The 17,314-nt window shown below is 33.3% G+C and overlaps 1 protein-coding gene across 3 annotated transcripts; it reads right to left on the bottom strand.

The window, feature by feature from the left end:
* Positions 1–3,514: 3,514 nt before the first annotated feature.
* LOC104899710 (uncharacterized) lies at positions 3,515–8,285 on the bottom strand. Of its 3 annotated transcripts, none has more exons than XM_010686953.4 (6): positions 7,675–8,285; positions 7,371–7,464; positions 5,971–6,044; positions 5,140–5,196; positions 4,530–4,778; positions 3,515–3,998 (listed from the first exon to the last, which is right to left on the bottom strand). In XM_010686953.4, exons 1-6 carry the CDS (start codon positions 7,780–7,782, stop codon positions 3,924–3,926), a joined length of 657 nt encoding a protein of 218 aa, XP_010685255.2. In that variant the 5' UTR covers positions 7,783–8,285; the 3' UTR covers positions 3,515–3,923. The 3 variants fall into 3 exon arrangements, with proteins under 3 accessions (XP_010685255.2, XP_010685252.2, XP_010685253.2); XM_010686950.4 differs by having other exon boundaries at positions 3,515–3,994; positions 7,675–8,277; XM_010686951.4 differs by having other exon boundaries at positions 3,515–3,994; positions 4,530–4,775; positions 7,675–8,263.
* Between the last annotated feature and the right edge of the window lie 9,029 nt (positions 8,286–17,314).

The following is a 17,314-nucleotide window of genomic DNA, read 5'->3' as shown; positions in this document are numbered from 1 at the left end:
TTTTTTTTTAAAAAAAAAGGGTACCCGTGTGCCTTTTGGGACCACTTACCTTTGATAAGTTTGCAATTAACTCTTCCAAACACGTGGTTCCAACTTTCTTTCTCTAGGTGCATTAGTTTCTTACTTTCTTCCCACTTTAATTTCTCTCTGTATCACTTATTAAAAAACGAAGGATGTAAATTATACCAATATCTCTTTCATGTGGTACCATCAAAGGTATCAAATGGTTCTATAAATGATACCAATATAATATTATTAGATATCAAGTTCGTGTTGTAAGGATAGATAGGAAGATTGTCTCTTATTATTACTACAAATGACTAGAGAGATTCAACCATTCAGGAAGAAATACATTATTTGTATTACTTGCATTAAAAAGATAAATATTTGTATTGATAACTACAAATATTAAATGTGGCTACATATTTCCATATAAAAAGTAAGGATAAAAATAGAAGGTCGACCATGTGATTACGACTTTTCATGTAAAGTGATTTAAAATAGGAATAAAATTTGTTTGATGATGACATTTTAGAATAAAGTAACATTTCAAAAGTAGAAACAAAAAAACATATTAGGACACCCAAAATGGTACGCAACCACTATAAATTGGGACGGGGGAGTATATTATAATAATTCCCTGGAGACATGACACATACACAAGAGATCAATTGATTTTTTTCTTTTAATGTAGAGAGAGCCACAAGGGCGAATGATATAGAGGGGATTCAGTTTCAGATCTTGAGTACCATCTTCCAAGACTAGTCTCGATTCTGTTCAATTTATTATTTTTTTTATATAAAAAAAGATCAAATAAGATGTTATACAACATAATACACTAGAATATATAATTCAGATAAAAAAAGATAAGATAAGATAAGATAAATTAAATGAACCCTAAACTAGTTGACATCCACCCAAGAGATCAATTTCTTACCGGATCTCCTTCATGATAAGTACCTTGTTTACTACTTATAAATTCAAATTCGTTATTGGGCCTAAACTTAATATCAATTGCTAAACCAAAGAATGTCTAGTATACGAAGCAATTGTATGGGCTTTTAACTTGGGAAGTATTATATCTAGGGCTTGAAAGACAAATCCAAATTATACATGTGGGCTCTGAACATGAATCCACTTCTATTAAATTTGGTGTCTTAGAGTTAGAAGCCACATTTATTTTTTACAAAGTTCCTTTTAGTAGAGCAAAGTGTCCATTGGTGGATTATGCAACGCATCTACATCAGCTTGTACGAGTATGGGTACGTATTTGATGAGTGGTGGACGGGTATACAAGTCATACCTATCAAGGATCTTTGGATCAAATGGTACCGCTTCCTATCTTTTACATATATAGGAGATTAGGGTTCAAATTTTAGTGGAAGCAAAAAATTTAATGTGATAGGGGACGAGATCGAGGGTGATTGTTTGACCTCTGGGTGAGTGTCTTGTATGAGGACAGTCCAAAAGAATACTCTTCTTACCATCAGGTTCTCGAAAGAGGGCCCCCCAAAAAAAAAAGTTTTACCTACCATGAATAATCGAAAGGTGGTAGATTTGATAACTTATCTGTTCGATATCTATCCGCCTTATATTACATCTTCCCACCATTGTAGTGTGTAAGAGGTTGATTTGTATGCCTATATTATGTTTGTCTATTTGGATAAAAATTTCAAGACTTAAAATATATATTGATGGTTTAAGAAAACTAGTTGGGAGGTAGATGTGATAAGAGTGGTGGATGGCCAGGTAAACTGATCATGTAAAGTAATTTATTAATAAATCAAATTATGTCTCAATTGTGACAATTTAATATTAATATACTTTAATTCAATATATAATTTCAAACTAAATACAACAAAATTTACTCTCAAACTATGTGAATCAAAAACTCAAACTCCTTATCCTCGTGAGCAAGCCTAAACAGTTACGGAACATATGCCAAACTCGCTAAAAGGGTTTGATATATCTATATCAAGCTGTTGGACAAAATATAAAGTTTAATCCGACTAGTGTTCGGCCTGAGTGGCAAAGAATCACCACTAAGAAATAACCTAAACCTATATGCTAATTTCATGAGGCAATTCTCCAAAGTCTTCTCTACCATGGATAGAGACTTTGGTAAAAAGAAAAGACAAACACTCACCAGCTTCTATCCCAAAATGAAGGAGAATTGAAACTAGACCAAGACCATCAAGAATAGTGTGTCCAAAAACAACTACAACTTGCCAAAAGAAAAGAAAACACAAGTTGCACAACTTGCATCCAACTTGGAGATAGAATATTTTGTCTATGATCGTAAAAGTAACCAAAATCTTCCGTAATTATATTCCTTCAGTAGTAGCACTCCACATAAATCAACAATTCAATACAAAAATAAGCGAGAACACAAATTATTAAAAGAGACGGTCTAATTTTAATTGTACTAAATGGATTAAACTAGTTACCGAAAAAAATTACTATTGGGCTAATTTTTTTTAATATTAAGCTTGTCATTATCTAATTTAAATTTAAAAGTAAATGGTCTCTTACAAGACAAACTCACGGAACAAAAAATAAATTCTACATGATTCATTTATTTATTTGTTTGTTTTAATTTGTAATACTCAACTACTCACATCCACAATATAGAAAGTGACAAAAAGAAAAGAGAAAAAGAGAAGAGGCAAGAACCACTTTAGAAAGTAAAGAAAGAAAGCTTATATTGGGTCCTTCGTTCACGTGCCGTAGGGTCTTCTTTTCTCATTCCCCACAAAAAGGCAGAATCCTTTACGTTATTGTTCCTTTGCGTTTATGTTATAAAGTTGATGTTCCAATCTCTACCTTGAGCTCCTTTTTCTCCCTGTATGTTGGTTTGTATTATCATGCTTGCACATCATTAAAAGAAGGAAGAAGCATATAATTCACTATCTAAGTGTATACTATTAGTTACCTTAACGATTTAACTCCTAAAAATAATACTTATATGACCGATCATTAGATTACGTGTGAGATGCGAATTCTGTCCAATCCGATTCTAAAATAAATTTCAACTTCATTGGAAAATACAAATATGAAGTAATGTTGAAAGTAACGAAGAAAATAAATAGAGGGAAAGTAAGTTGAGAAATACGTGGTGGAGAGGAAACACTAGTAATTAAAATTGCTTAAGCAGCAGGTGATAGCTTAGTGGAATAGACATTACTCTCAATTCCAAAAGTTAAAGGATCGAGTCTGACCCCTTACAAGGAGGGATCCCCAATTTTCCCCCTTCCTTGCAAGGGACTTCATCTTACCTTTAAAAAAAAAATTACTAATTGCTTGCTTAATTCATTTTACAACAATATTCATTAATTCTCTCATCAACCTCTTCTTTCCTAGTAATTTCAAGACTACCTTTAAGTTTTAACAATATATTTTTAAGAGGATCCTTAAACTACTTGCTATTTTATTCACTTCTAATACACAAAAACTCTTGCCATAAGCCCATAACACAAAAGTAAAAATATGGAGAAAATGATAAGAATAGGAAGTATTATGTTAAAGTGACCCTATAATTAATGAATTTAATAAGAGAACAGAGAGTCAGTGCTATAAATATGAAGTACAGTTCTGATTTGCATATATAGATTCTATTACAAGAATTCCAGCATGAATAAGAAGCCCTTTTCTTGTGATTCCTAAATCCTATTACATGATGAGATGGAGTACATATATAAATGCTACCAAAACTTAAAACGCTTTGATATGACATTGTACAAAAACCTCTATAGACAGCATTTCTTAATGCCAAATTCCTAAGAGTGAAATTCAGTTGGAATTTCCCTCATGTAGAGATACCCCGAAAGTCGTTTGAAGACACGTCATGGCCGGACTCGACTTTCTGTTTCCGACCATATCGTCTTCTACTACTATTACCACCATTGCCATGAATGTCATGGCTACTAACACCGAGTCCTTGGGTTCTTTCGGCTATTCTCTTTTCTTGTCTCAGATCTCCCTTGCAATACTCCATCTGTCTTCACATAACCATGCATAGAAACACACAGAAGAGGAACAAATAATGAGAATTAACATATTGTAACTCAAAAACACAAGGGAAAAAACATTATCATAGACCATTTAGAGGTAAGCCCAGTCTCGATATGTACTTCTACAACTGCCTTACTACACAAATCGTGACTCGAGCTAGCCATTGGCACTTCTGATTTAGCCTAAAGTTGGACCTAAATACCAAAACTACTAAGCGGTAAAGTTCGAACATCTACCTAGTGCCTGTACTCTACTAGTGGTTTACTCACCAGAAGGACGAAATGATTTTCCAGCGATCATCCGAACCATCCTGTAAAGCAAAGGTCATCTTTCCCCAACGATTGAATTAGACCTTTACACAAATCCCATGTTCTAAAACCCGAAATTAAAAGAGAGAAGAAGATCCAGCCATTTCACTACCCAAGACCATCTCCGATAAAACGTCCAAGAGGATTTCATACTAGGAAGTAAATTAAGAGGGAATCTTCCTGAGTAAGGAACGATTTTTGTAAGCTTACCCCTACACAGAAAGTGTCAAAGTTGATATTATTGAAGGACGACGTTGATTCTGTCATATTCAACATTCCTGAAGAGTTTCTCTTGTTAGTGATGAATGAATTCTCTATGGGGCCGGCATAAGATGATGAGCAACACGCGTTTATATTCACCCCCTGTGAATTTAAATCAAACCCCTCACAACCGTCCCTTTGAAACATCTCTTCGAACAGATCCTGTAGTTGTTCAAAGCTTTCTTCTCCTTTTTCCTGCTAATTACATAAAGCAGAAACAATTACTGCTCCTGCAAGCAATGCTGTTCTCACATTGAGATTTTTGAAAGTGCAGGTTTATCAGAAAAACATACAGAGGGATTTCTAGTTTCTCAAGGAATCAATAGCAGAAGAGAGTGGTTGAATGTGAAAAGGCAAAGATTGTATATGATTGTAAAGTGTAGACATGATAAATAAGATATTACTACTTATGGCACAAAAGTTGCCGCAGATAAATAAAGAAATGACAATGCGTGCATAGTAATATCTTATTTATGGCACAAAAGTTGCCGCAGATAAATAAAGAAATGACAATGATAGAAGCAATTATGAGCTTGGATGATTAGAAACAGAAACTCACATTAGGTTTGTGTTCACTCATCATGGTGACCATCTCGTTCAGAAAGTCGCCCATTCCCTGCAATTTAGTCAGTGTTAACTTTTGCCCTACAAACCGATAACGATAAGACTTCTACCATTTTGTGCTTGATCACAATCAAATCTGTTAGATAAGTAGTTGAATGAAGTTATTGTGGTGGACTCGTGCTCGATCAAACTACTATATTAGGAAAACAATCATAATTGAGGGTGCCTCTAAAGGGACTAAAAGAGTTTAGTAGAAGCAATGACCTTAAAATATAAAGACAATCTTGGTCACCCTTGTTTTTTCAGAGGACTACCAAGTACCAATAGTAGATGCAATGTGCAAATCATCTACTAATTAGTAAGGTCCATAAAAACATTCTCGATATTATCACCATAAGGAATGATTAAAATGAAGAAAAACAAGGAAGGGATTGACGATAAAAAGATCGGAAGGTCAAGATGATAGGTTCTTAGTACAAATCTACTACAATGAAATTGGCTATTTTAACAACGACCACTAAATAAGATAATTATAAAAATTGTAGACATCTAACAATTAACTGCTTAGTGCTTAGCCATCCTCATATGGTATTAATTATGGAATTTTTTAAATCATACATCTTTTTCATTCATCAATATGGCCCTATTCTTTTGGACTGAACTCAACTCAACTCAAGTGAGTTCAGCTGCGCAAACTAAAACTGAGACAAAAAAAACTAGCCGAGCTCAACTGAATTGAACTGAAGTGAGCTGAGTTGAAACAAAGCCTAAAAGAATAAGGTCTTTATTATGCCAAACGTAGAAAAGCAAGCACAAAAGGACTTACATGATTGTTCTCGTCATCATCATTGTCGTAGACTCCAACATCATACAAAAACCTCTTACTCTCATCGGATAAAACTGTTCCAACAGCCGAAAAAACCCGTAAATTATTATATGGTCCAATACTATTCTAGAACTAATTTGCCAATTTATCAAGAAGATTACTAAGTGCATAATAGAGATGCTAAATAGCTATATGATGAAGTCTTCGAGGTATTAAACGTGTGATTAAACCTTTTACATCACTGCCCTACAATTCTCAATACCCCAAATCAACAATAAATAGAAGAAAATGCACGATATGATGTTCTGATGGCCAAACACTAAAAAAAGATTACTATTTAGTACTTAGTGCATAATATACTGCCAATTAGTTCACTAGGTGGATTATTTATAAATTTCTGATCAAATCTCTCTCTTTTTTTATTTGATTTGGTAAGGAGAATGCTCTTACAAGAAGGGGTGGAGAAATTTTGGTGCACGCTCTTTGTTCATATATTACTATATGGATGATGAAAATTACATTCTTGGATTACTTCTAAAAAAAATTGTGTTTACATTTGTTATTTGTTTGAAAGTGCAAGACAATAGTATCAAATACAGGTGCAAATTTTACTCGTAATGAAAGGTGCACATAGCAATTATCCAAGTCATTCGAGGATTAAGGTTGACTCACTGGTTGTAAGATGCTCCTTCCATTACTCTTATGATAGGGATTAGATTCTCATCTCTAACAAGAAAGATCCCCAATTTCCCCTCCTTACAAGAAATTATCCTTACCTTTTAAAAAAGTCCAAGTTATTGTAGGTCAAGATCATAGGTCCCATGTCCCATCTAATGTTTCACCTTGTATATTACTCAACGTTACTCCGACACCTTCATTTACCTCAAAAACCAAGTGTCGTATCGTGTCCGACACGACATTTCACTTGGATACTTCATCTTAAACTAAAAACTCGTCTTTTTTCTACAAAATAGTCGAGTCAGACACCTCTAACACTCGTATCTGAATAGACATTCAATCCGTGTATCTGTGCAACATAGTATTACTGTACAATACTTCCTTCCTAACTTTTCCACCTCGGTACGTAATTAAAAAAAAAATCTCCTAAGCCATTAATAGAGTATAGTCCTATAGTTCTATACACATTATTGACATAATCCTATATCATAAATTCTTAACAATGGTTAATATAAATAAATTGAGATCACATCACTATCCATGTTAAAACATGAAAGACTGAAAATGGACATTTCAGTCGATAAATTACGAACAATAAAAAAGAAAAGTGACATACAAACCACCAACCCACCATCAATAGCCCCTTAACCAAAAAAAAAACCCACCATCAATATTTATTGTAAAAATAATATTTTTTAAAAAAAAGGAAACAGTGAAATTACCAGAATAAGCCTCCTGAATAGCCTGAAATTTCATCTTTGCTTCTTCCACGAACTTCGAATTTCCAGAAGCTGAACAACGATCTGGGTGCCATCTCTACCAAAAAAAAAAAAGATCAAAATTATTATAAAGATATTTTTTTCTAAAAAAAAAATAAAGAAATACCCAATGCAAAAAATCACTTCTTTGGATGTAAAATCATAACTTTTGCTTAAATTTCATATAATTATAAACAATTAAAAAAACAAAAAGATCAAAATAAAAATTATAAGCATTACTATAAATAGAAAGAACTAAAAATCTAACCTTTGCAAGCTTTCTATAAGCATTTTTGAGCTCAATTGGTGTACATTCTTTCTGTAAACCAAGTACTTTATAAAAATCATCATTCTTTTTCTCTCTTCCATCTGCCATTGTTTCTTCTTTCTTTTCTTTCTCGATTTAATTTATGTCGACAAATTTGATTGAAATTTGGCCTTAAAAAAACAAAGCCAAATTACCCTTTTAAATTGATTAAATTACTTGCCAAATTTAGAAAGAAAGTACATTTTTTTAACACGCAACAAACTGCAAGCTGCTTAGGGAGGAGAGAGGAAACAGAGAAGGTGATGATCACCTTCTGTAAACGTTAAGACCCAAGAAGTCTCCAGAAACCGTCTTTTAAATACTTTTTAATGAAAAATAAGAAAAAAATTAAAAACAAAATTGTGGAGATGAAGGGTTGAGATTGAAAGATGGAGTCTTTGAAGAGAATGAGAGAAGATATTTTTGTTTGCTTGGTGTTTATTTTTTTCAACTTTTTTTTTTTTTTTTTGATAGTTGTTTATTTTTTTCAACTTTATTATAAAAAAAATGAAGTGGGAAACTTTGGATTATAATGCCAAGGTGTTTTTTTTTTTTATTAGGAAATTAAGTCAGTCCAAGGGCTAACCCCTACCAAGGCTACTAGCCTTGTAGGAACTGCCAGCACATTGGCTGGTAATGTATGCAAAGCATGCTAAGGAAATACCCCAACATAATGCTGGGGGTAAGGATCAAACCCCTGACCTCAGAGATCAGAGGGGAGTGCTCTACCACATGAGCTAGCTCCTAATCCTTTTATAATGCCAAGATGATGATTTTGATAAATTAATATTATCCAATTGGGTTTTTTTTTATTTATTACATATTTCATGTGTATAAGTTTTGTAATGTGGGTATAGTATATTAGTATAATGATATATCCAGAAAGTTCTGTTTTCAACTGTTTTGGACTTTGGGTATGAATGAGAGTCCATTTGTGTGTCCAAACTTTTGCTAAAAAAAAAAAAAAGTTGATGACTTGAAAAGAATACCTTTCTCTAGTTTGAGTTGCCTTCAGTTTGTGGGCCCAACCAACTTGTGATATTTTTCAGTACACAAATTGCAAGGCTTCTCATAATCATCAATCCAATAATAATGTAAAGGTATTTGTTTAATCTCACAATCTTGGTTATATTTCATTGGAAGAACTTTAGGGATGGAATCCCTACTCTTTCCTCCAACGTTTGGAGGGTATTATCTATGTGGTTGGGTTTGTATTTTTTCCTTACATAATGTAAAGTGGGTTTTAATTCCCAAAATATGCCCCAAAAAAAAAAAAATTCTTGCGTACCGTTCACGTAGGACAGCACGCAAGATTTTTTTTTTCAACTTAAGCAAAACCGCTACTTGAAGTAGCGGTTTACAAAAAATAAAAAAATAATTTTTTTGTGTGTGTGTGTTGTATAAACCGCTACTTCAAGTACCGGTTCATTACTCAAGTAGCAGAGTTTGATTTGTGCTTGCAATATTTTGCCCATGTAAACCGCTACTCAGAGTAGCGGTCTGTGTGGGCAAAAACAAAAACAAAAAAACAGTTTCTCGCGTGCCGTACTACATGGACGGTGCGCAGGGAATTTTTTTTTTGGCATATTTTGGGAATTAAAACCCACTTTTGCATTATTCAAGGAAAAAATTCGGTTGGTTTAGTTAACCTAAGAGATGTTTTATTTAGTAGGGCAATTTTCTTTATCAAAATAATAATAATAATAATAATAATAATAATAATAATAATAGTAATAGTAATAATAATACTAAGGTAAAAGTATTATGTATTTGTAATTAAGTACTTCCTCCGTTTCAAAATAATTGACACACTTCTCTCAACATTTTTGTCAATGTCAATTTTTAATTTGTAATATCTCTAATTTACCATAAGTGAATATTATAAAAATTTGATATTTTAAAAGTATATATATCGAGACAATTCTAACAAAAACTCTCATAATTATATTTTTTCTTACATAGAAATCACAAAACACAATCCAAGTAGATTGAGTGACTAATGCAAAAGTCAAACCGTGTCAATGTTTTGAAATGGGGGTTTGCTTATTCTTGACTTCTTGTCATAATCAAAATACGGGTAATAATTCAATTAAGTAAAGAGATAGTATGTCACAATCTATAATATATGAAGTACAATCATACATAAATACTCGAAGGGGAGTTCTTGATAAGAGGTTTTTAGTGTGTCATTAAGGCACTAAGAACCGCTTTCCAAACAATATTTATAGTCCTAACAAGCAATCACTAAGAGAATAGTAAGGGCAAGTCAAGGGTCGATCCACAGGGAAAATGGGATTGATTAGAGTCTATCTAGTCTAGACTACCCAATTGAAAGGTATTTGGGGTTTGAAAGATGGTGTGTAACAATTAAGACTATCTAACAGCTAGAACAAGCAAATATCACGAGTTTAAATATCAAATAAAAGACACTAGAGTTAACTCAGTTAAGGTTACTAGTATGAATAAGAACGGATGATGATTGCTAATGCGATTGCGAAGCAACAAAGACGATTATGCAAGGTTTAGTTTCCCTCTAAATTACTTGAGTCCTCTCTCGAATGGTCCTCAAGAGTAATCACTTAATCTATCAACTAAATCCTCTCTCGAATGGTCTTTAGTTAATTGATTAAGAGATTCAATAAGTTTGGAAAACCCTAATGAAGGATCCTCTTAATTTCCATCCAATATCTTGGTATAGAAATTAAGTTGATTCTTGGGGATGATAAAAGAGTTCAAAATCCGTTTAAGAACATTTGAAATCAAAATACCAAAGTATAAATGTGATCAATACTCCTAAGGTCTCAAAACACCAAGATCAATGCATAAACTTCTCCATTCATCACAATCACATCAACAACATATTTAAAACCCTAATTCATACTTTCACCCTAACCCTAGATTATGAAACTACTCACTAATCATGGAGTTAAAGCAATTAAACAATGAATCTATGACTAATCTAAGGCTAAACATGATTAAGAAATGATTAAACTAATGAAAAGCGCAATTCATAAACTAAGAGAATGAAGATCTTAAATAATATAAGAACATAAACAAACACCAAGAGAATGAATAAAAAAACTAAAACTTTGAATTGAATTGAATGAAAAGTACCTTGAATGTAAATCGAATCACAAACTATGATCTCTAATCTCAATTACCAATGAAAACTCAAGTGTTTTCTCTCTAATACAAAACCCTAAAAAGTTGTGTGAAAACTAGAATAAAGCGTGTCCCCAACTCCTCTCGAAAAGAGGGTTTAATGATCGATTTTTTTTTGTCCGGATCGTGAGGTGCGGGCGCACCAAAAGGAGGTGCGGGCGCACCTTGCTCAGGTGCGGGCGCACCTGAGTCGTCTGCCTCAAGGTGGAAATCTCTTCGTCAAATGGTGCGGGCGCACTAGATGAAGGTGCGGGCGCACCATATGAAGGTGCGGGCGCACCACATGTAAGGTGCGGGCGCACCACATGTAAGGTGCGGGCGCACCTAAGTCTCCTGCCTCAGCCTGAATTACTTCGTAGAATGTGCGGGCGCACCAGACATAGGTGCGGGCGCACCTTATGCTTTGTGCGGGCGCACCAATGTAGTCTGTTTTGTGCTCCAGAATTGGTCGATGGTGCGGGCGCACCAGTGGCTTGTGCGGGCGCACCATCGTGTGCGGGGCATACCAAGCGCACCTCAGGCTACCTTTCAGCCTCTTGCTCGTTCCCTTATGCCATGTCTCGCATTTCTCGACCCCGAAGAGGGCAATACCTGCAATAGAAACACGAACAAACATGGTGAAAGCATATGTGCTAGAAATTCGATCGAAATAGATCGAAAATCTAGCAAAATGTCACTATGACCAAGTATGATCACGTGAATGAAATAGAAGGGAAAAGTGAGGAGAAAGAAGGAAGAAAAGGAGGAAAAGGGAGCTAAAACAAGCCAAGGTCATAAAGTGCGTTGGAAACGCACTTATCAGTTCTCAACACATTGTTGAGCCGAATCCAGCAAGATCATACATGGATATGTTATTCCTTACATATTGGTGTAGTAACTAGTATATAGTCAAAGTTTAATTAGATTACCAAGCCAGACTAAAAAAAATTCAAACCAAACCAAATCAGATTATGTAAAAAAAATTCAGATCAGATCACCTTATTTCAGCTCAAGAGAAGATTACCTAAAAACATATCCTAGATTATGCATAAGAGATAAGTTCTACTCCCTCCCCTTTTTTAATTCTACCATTTTGAAGTTTGCCACTATTCTCAAATTTTACATTGACAATCTTGTATTACTTATGAGAAATATATATTTCGGCTTTTTCACCATATACTCCTGACATTTTTTTTGCACCATATACCCTCGCAAGTTTCCAAATTCACTATATACGTACCCCCACTTTTCAAATAATACATCAGACTACCCTTATAACTAACGGAATGCTAACGCCGTTTGTCATTAACCTCTAATCCTAATTAACTAACCTAAACCTAAGCCAAACCCTAACCCTAATTTATACCCTAATTAACCTAACCTAACCACCCCTCCCCCATTGCCCCACCACCCTAGCAGCCCCCTCTCCGCAGCTGCCCACCCCCTATCCCCATCCTGTTGAATCGCACAACCCCTCTCCCTCTGTTTCTTTCCTTCATCTTCCTCTTCGCATCTGCGACCACCTACTGGTCTGATTGCGCTGGTTGCGGCTGGTGGAGATGCGACGAAGGGACAGAGGAGGGGAGTAGTGGGAGATGTGGATGGTGGAGACGCGAAGAGGAAGACGAAGGAAAGAAACAGGGGGAGGGGGTTGCGCAATAATTCATCAGGATGGGGAGGGGGAAGGCGGCTGCGGGGATGTGGAAGGGAGGCTTCAGGGGTGGTGGGGAGGGGGGTGCTAGGGTGGTGGGACAGTGGGGGGAAAGGGTAAAGGGTGGGGGAGCGGTGGTTAGCGGTTATGGTTATTAGGGTTTGTCTTAGGTTTAGCTTAGTTAATTAGGGTTAGGGAGAGATTAGAGATTAATGGCTAACAGACTTTAATGGCGTTAGTCATTAAGGGAAAGTAGATGTATTTTTTGAAAAGTGGGGGGGTATTTGGTGCAAAATAAAATAAAATTCATGGATATATAGTGAAAAAACTGTATATATTTACCATGAGAAAGACAGATTGATCAACATAGTAACAATATGCCATCTGAATTATCTATATAAAGGAGTCCAACCACAATAATTAATCTAATATAGAAAATGTAGTAATTTAAGGCCCCAAATTATATTTTGAGGTCTCTTACGATTGCGCACATTGCATATATTTTGGGTTACACCTAGCTTTAATTAGTAATGAAGAAATTTATCCCATGAACATATATTTTCACACTATATCAAATAGAAAAAAGATCACGACAAATTATAATATATATTTTATTCATTTTTAAGGATCTTTTAATTTTTACTTTATACTTGATTGTGTAAAGTTTTATTCTCTTTTCACACTACCTTACCCACTTATTGGACTCATATAATTTACACTATTTCACAACCATATTCTCCCTCCTATTTAATAAACAAAAAAAGACCCAAATGCACACTCTTTGTCTTCCTTACCTTGGTTTATTGTGTTGCTATATAAATATGAAGATCCTTAAAAGATGGAGAAAGTATGTTGGAGGTTAAAAATAAAAACTAAGGTCCAATTCGTTTTTTCTTTTTAATTCCAATTTTGAGTTTTATTAAAAACTAAAAACTAATGACCTATTCATTATATTTCCAATTTCAATTATTTCTAGTTTTCAGTTTATTTTATTTGAAAACAAAAAAATATATATAAAAATAAAAAAAAAATTCAAGTTTTTGTTGTCAATTTAATTTCAGAATTGACTAAATCAATATGACTATGACTAATTATATATATATATATATATATATATGTACTAGCCGTATATGCACGCGATGCGTGCGGCAGACATATATAATTTTAATCTAAAATTATTTTGGCGATGATTTAAATTATTGAGGTTTTTTTTTGTAGATGTTATTAACTTTTTGAGCTAAAGGTGATCGATATTTAATTGTTAGAAAATTTTGGTCGAGATTTAATAATTCTTTGTCAGCGGCTTTAGTATAGTTCTTTAACTATTGTAAATTTTTTTTTTGAAAGAAACTATTGTAAATCTTAATAAACCATATTGTTTGAAGTTTGTAAATATGAAATATTATGTTGTCACGATATATCACTAACTTTTTTTTAATTGAAGACTCTAATTAATATTTTGTGAATTTATTGTGTTAATCAAGTCAAGTTATTAATGGTGATTGCATATTCCATTTTTGACTTATTCCATAGGGTAAGTTGCATTGATTCTCATTTTTAAATTTATTATATAAAACAAAGTTTTTATAATTTATTAGAGGGTATTATAGTAATTTCAAATGAGGACACCACACCTCCTCCCTTGGCTTATATATATACTAGCCTTCATATGCACGCGATGCGTGCGTTAATTTCAAAATTTGTTATTCTATTAGATACCCCATTCGTACTTTCTTTATGATTAAACTTAAATGTGAAAAATTCAACAGTTAGATGAATTTAGATATATTAATTCGCTAATGTAAAAAAATAAAAAGGTTGTGAGTGATTGTTAACATTAATTTTTTGTGAATGAATATTGAACAGAAAGAAGAAAAATAATGAGTTGGTTTAACTGGATTAAAGAGTATCAAAGGTAGTGAATGTTCAAACTTTTCATGTGCACGTTATGTATGCCATCTTTTTTTATAAGGTATAAATATTTTGTCCATTTAATTTTTGATTGAAGTATTTGATGCATATACCATTTTAAACTTGTTTTATATGGCAAGTTGAAATGAGAATTTTTAAGTGATTTGCTTTTGTAATTTTTTTCATTCCATTAATTAGATCATTAAGGGTATTTTAGTCACTTCAAAAAAGGACACCACACCTCCTCCCTTGGCTTATATATATATATATATATATATATATATATATATATATATATATATATATTATAATATATATATATATATATATATATATATATATATATATAGTTTTCACTTTTCTATTGTGAGTTTTAAGAATTAATATGTTTAATATACATATAACTAGTTTTAAGTTCATTATATCCTTTATATCATAAAAAATCACACTCATAAAACCAAAAAAATTGAAAAGTGAAAATGATCTCAAATGGGTCCTAAATAAGCCTTGAAAGATATGAATAAAGCCTGCTATTTAGGCCCTTGAATTTATAACAAAAAGCATGGAGTTATTTCAACCATTGACAACAAACCTTCAACTGGATTTCTTTCAATGTGTGTGGTCCAATAGACTTTTACATGCATGTTTCTAAAGTCCATGTGATTTCTAGTTCTACTTAGCTATCATACAAGGGAAGTTGCTAGAAATATGTACCCCGGCCCCTTCATTTGTAGTTCTTGAGGGGATCCCAGTTTCCATGGTTGCTAAGTGGACACACAGACAACAAAAATAGGTGGATATCTGCATACATTTAGCTTATGTAGGATACAAGGACAAAAGGGGGAAACTAGGGTTATTGTAATGGTTTTTATTCAATAATTTTTTGTCCCGAAAGTTTTAATCATACTATGTTAAAAAGTAATTCTTCATAAAACACCCTCTATTTTCTTTTGATGTTCTTAATTTGAGTATTATTTGAGTCTAAAAACTATCCCAACAAGGAAAATCATAAAGGATTGGATAGAGTATTTTTGTTACTCCATATTTATAATTTATAATAATTAATTCCTTTTCTTCTTTTCATCAATAATAAGCTTCGTTCTTTTGCTATACTGAGTATCGTCACTTTTTCCATTTTGACCATTTATACATAAAGAGAAATATAATAATGTGAGGTTTTGTACTCTTGTTAGATTAACTTAAATATACATTTTTAGAATATCAACTTGTAAATTATACTTATTGATAATAAAATATACTAATAGTTAAAGTTATATATTAATAAGCATCAAAGATTTTAGGTCGAAGTTTAATCTCAAAAATAAAATTAAATAAATAGAAGAAAATGTGAAACAATTTATGATAATAATACATCATCAATATGGCACAATACAAGCTAAGATGTATATGCATACTTGCAAGAGACAAAAGGTTTTTGTTCAATTCATCTAGTTATGAAATTACATATATTCAGGGAAATGTTAAATGTATGTATTTATGATAATAAGTATGAAAGATTGGAAGTTACAGTAAGCTGTAAAGATATCAGGTGGCCAAGTGGACAGTGGTTGGTGTCAAGTGCCATGTTATTAATCAAAAGCAGCAATTTGAAGGTGACAAACATGTTTGACTAATCAACAGAGATCAGCTAGCGATCAGAAGATACTTATATAGTTGTAAACAGCTCATAAGTACATATTAGAGCTTCTAAGAACCAACCTGCACAACTGACAAGATTATAGGAATGAAATGGTTTAAACATCGTCTCAAAATTTCATAAAATCGCTCCAAATCCACTGAATTTACTATTTTATCTCTTCTCTTTTTTCCACCGCTTGCCACCCCCCACCACCACCAGCCTCCCCCTGTCACCACCCACCACCACCTGCCTCCCCTGCCACTCGCCACCACTTGCCACCACCCTCGTAAAAAAAGAATGATTTTAATTGGGGCCATGGGTCGAACGTCCTGGTCGGACAATCGACCCCCTTAACTAAAAAAATTTTAAGGGTTGGTTGTGACAGGAGGTGGTGGTTTGGGAGAAAGAAAAGAACAAAAAGAAAGGGTAAAGTTGGAAATATTTGGTGTGCAAATAAAAAAAAATATATGGATATAGTTTCACTAACAATTTCCTCGTAATAATTGCAATTCTCAGTTATGAATCTCATGACTTCTACTCCCCCATTTCTATTTTATTATTTCACTTATACTTTTATACTATTCACATAACTCACTTCAACCTTATTTTTTTCAATAACACATAAAAATATATATTATCATGTAAGACATTGCTAGATATGTGATCTTAATATGTATTTTCGTAATATCAATTTTTTAAAATGTTTTTACTAATTGGTAATTAAATTTTTAATAATTAAAGTTTTATATCAAGAAATGTGAGAATCATAGTGGGACAATTATATACTTCCTCCGTTTCTTTTTACTCGCTACACTTCTCATTTCACGGACTCCTAGGCAATTTTTGGAGAAGAGAGGGGTAGAGAGTAAAAAGAAAAGGGACCCATGTGGGAGGAGAGAGATAGAGAGAGTTTATTGCCCAAAAAAGAAGTGTAGCAAGTAATGTAAAACTTCCCATAATGGAAAGTGTAGCGAGTAAAAAGAAACGGAGGAAGTAGAAACATAGGAAATATTTTAATAATTAGAAACTTGATTTACAATGTGTTTGATAATGTGGTAATTTTGGATGGCTATGGCCCTGTTTGGCACTAGCGTTTGAGGTAGCGGTTAGCGGTTGGACAAGATTGAAACGCTACTTAAGAAAATTATGCGTGTTTGGTAAGGTAGTGGTTGTAATAGCGGGTATCAGTTGGAGTAGATTATGAGTAGCGGTTGTGGAACATTACTACAAGTAACGTTTGAGACTTAGAGGTAGTGTTC

Source organism: Beta vulgaris, chromosome 7, assembly GCF_026745355.1.
Source record: "Beta vulgaris subsp. vulgaris cultivar EL10 chromosome 7, EL10.2, whole genome shotgun sequence".
Taxonomy (NCBI): domain Eukaryota; kingdom Viridiplantae; phylum Streptophyta; class Magnoliopsida; order Caryophyllales; family Amaranthaceae; genus Beta; species Beta vulgaris.
The sequence above is the reverse complement of the archived record's forward strand: the minus strand, read 5'-3'. Positions and strand labels throughout refer to the sequence as shown.

Excerpts from the sequence above, each read along its gene's own strand:
- LOC104899710 (XM_010686950.4), bottom strand. The coding sequence starts at position 7,782 with ATGGCAGATGGAAGAGAGAAAAAGAATGATGATTTTTATAAAGTACTT. Across the intron at positions 7,465-7,674 it reads CTTATAGAAAGCTTGCAAAG|AGATGGCACCCAGATCGTTG; the intron begins GTTAGATTTTTA and ends TTTTTTTGGTAG. Across the intron at positions 5,197-5,970 it reads ATGATGACGAGAACAATCAT|GGAATGGGCGACTTTCTGAA; the intron begins GTAAGTCCTTTT and ends ACTAAATTGCAG.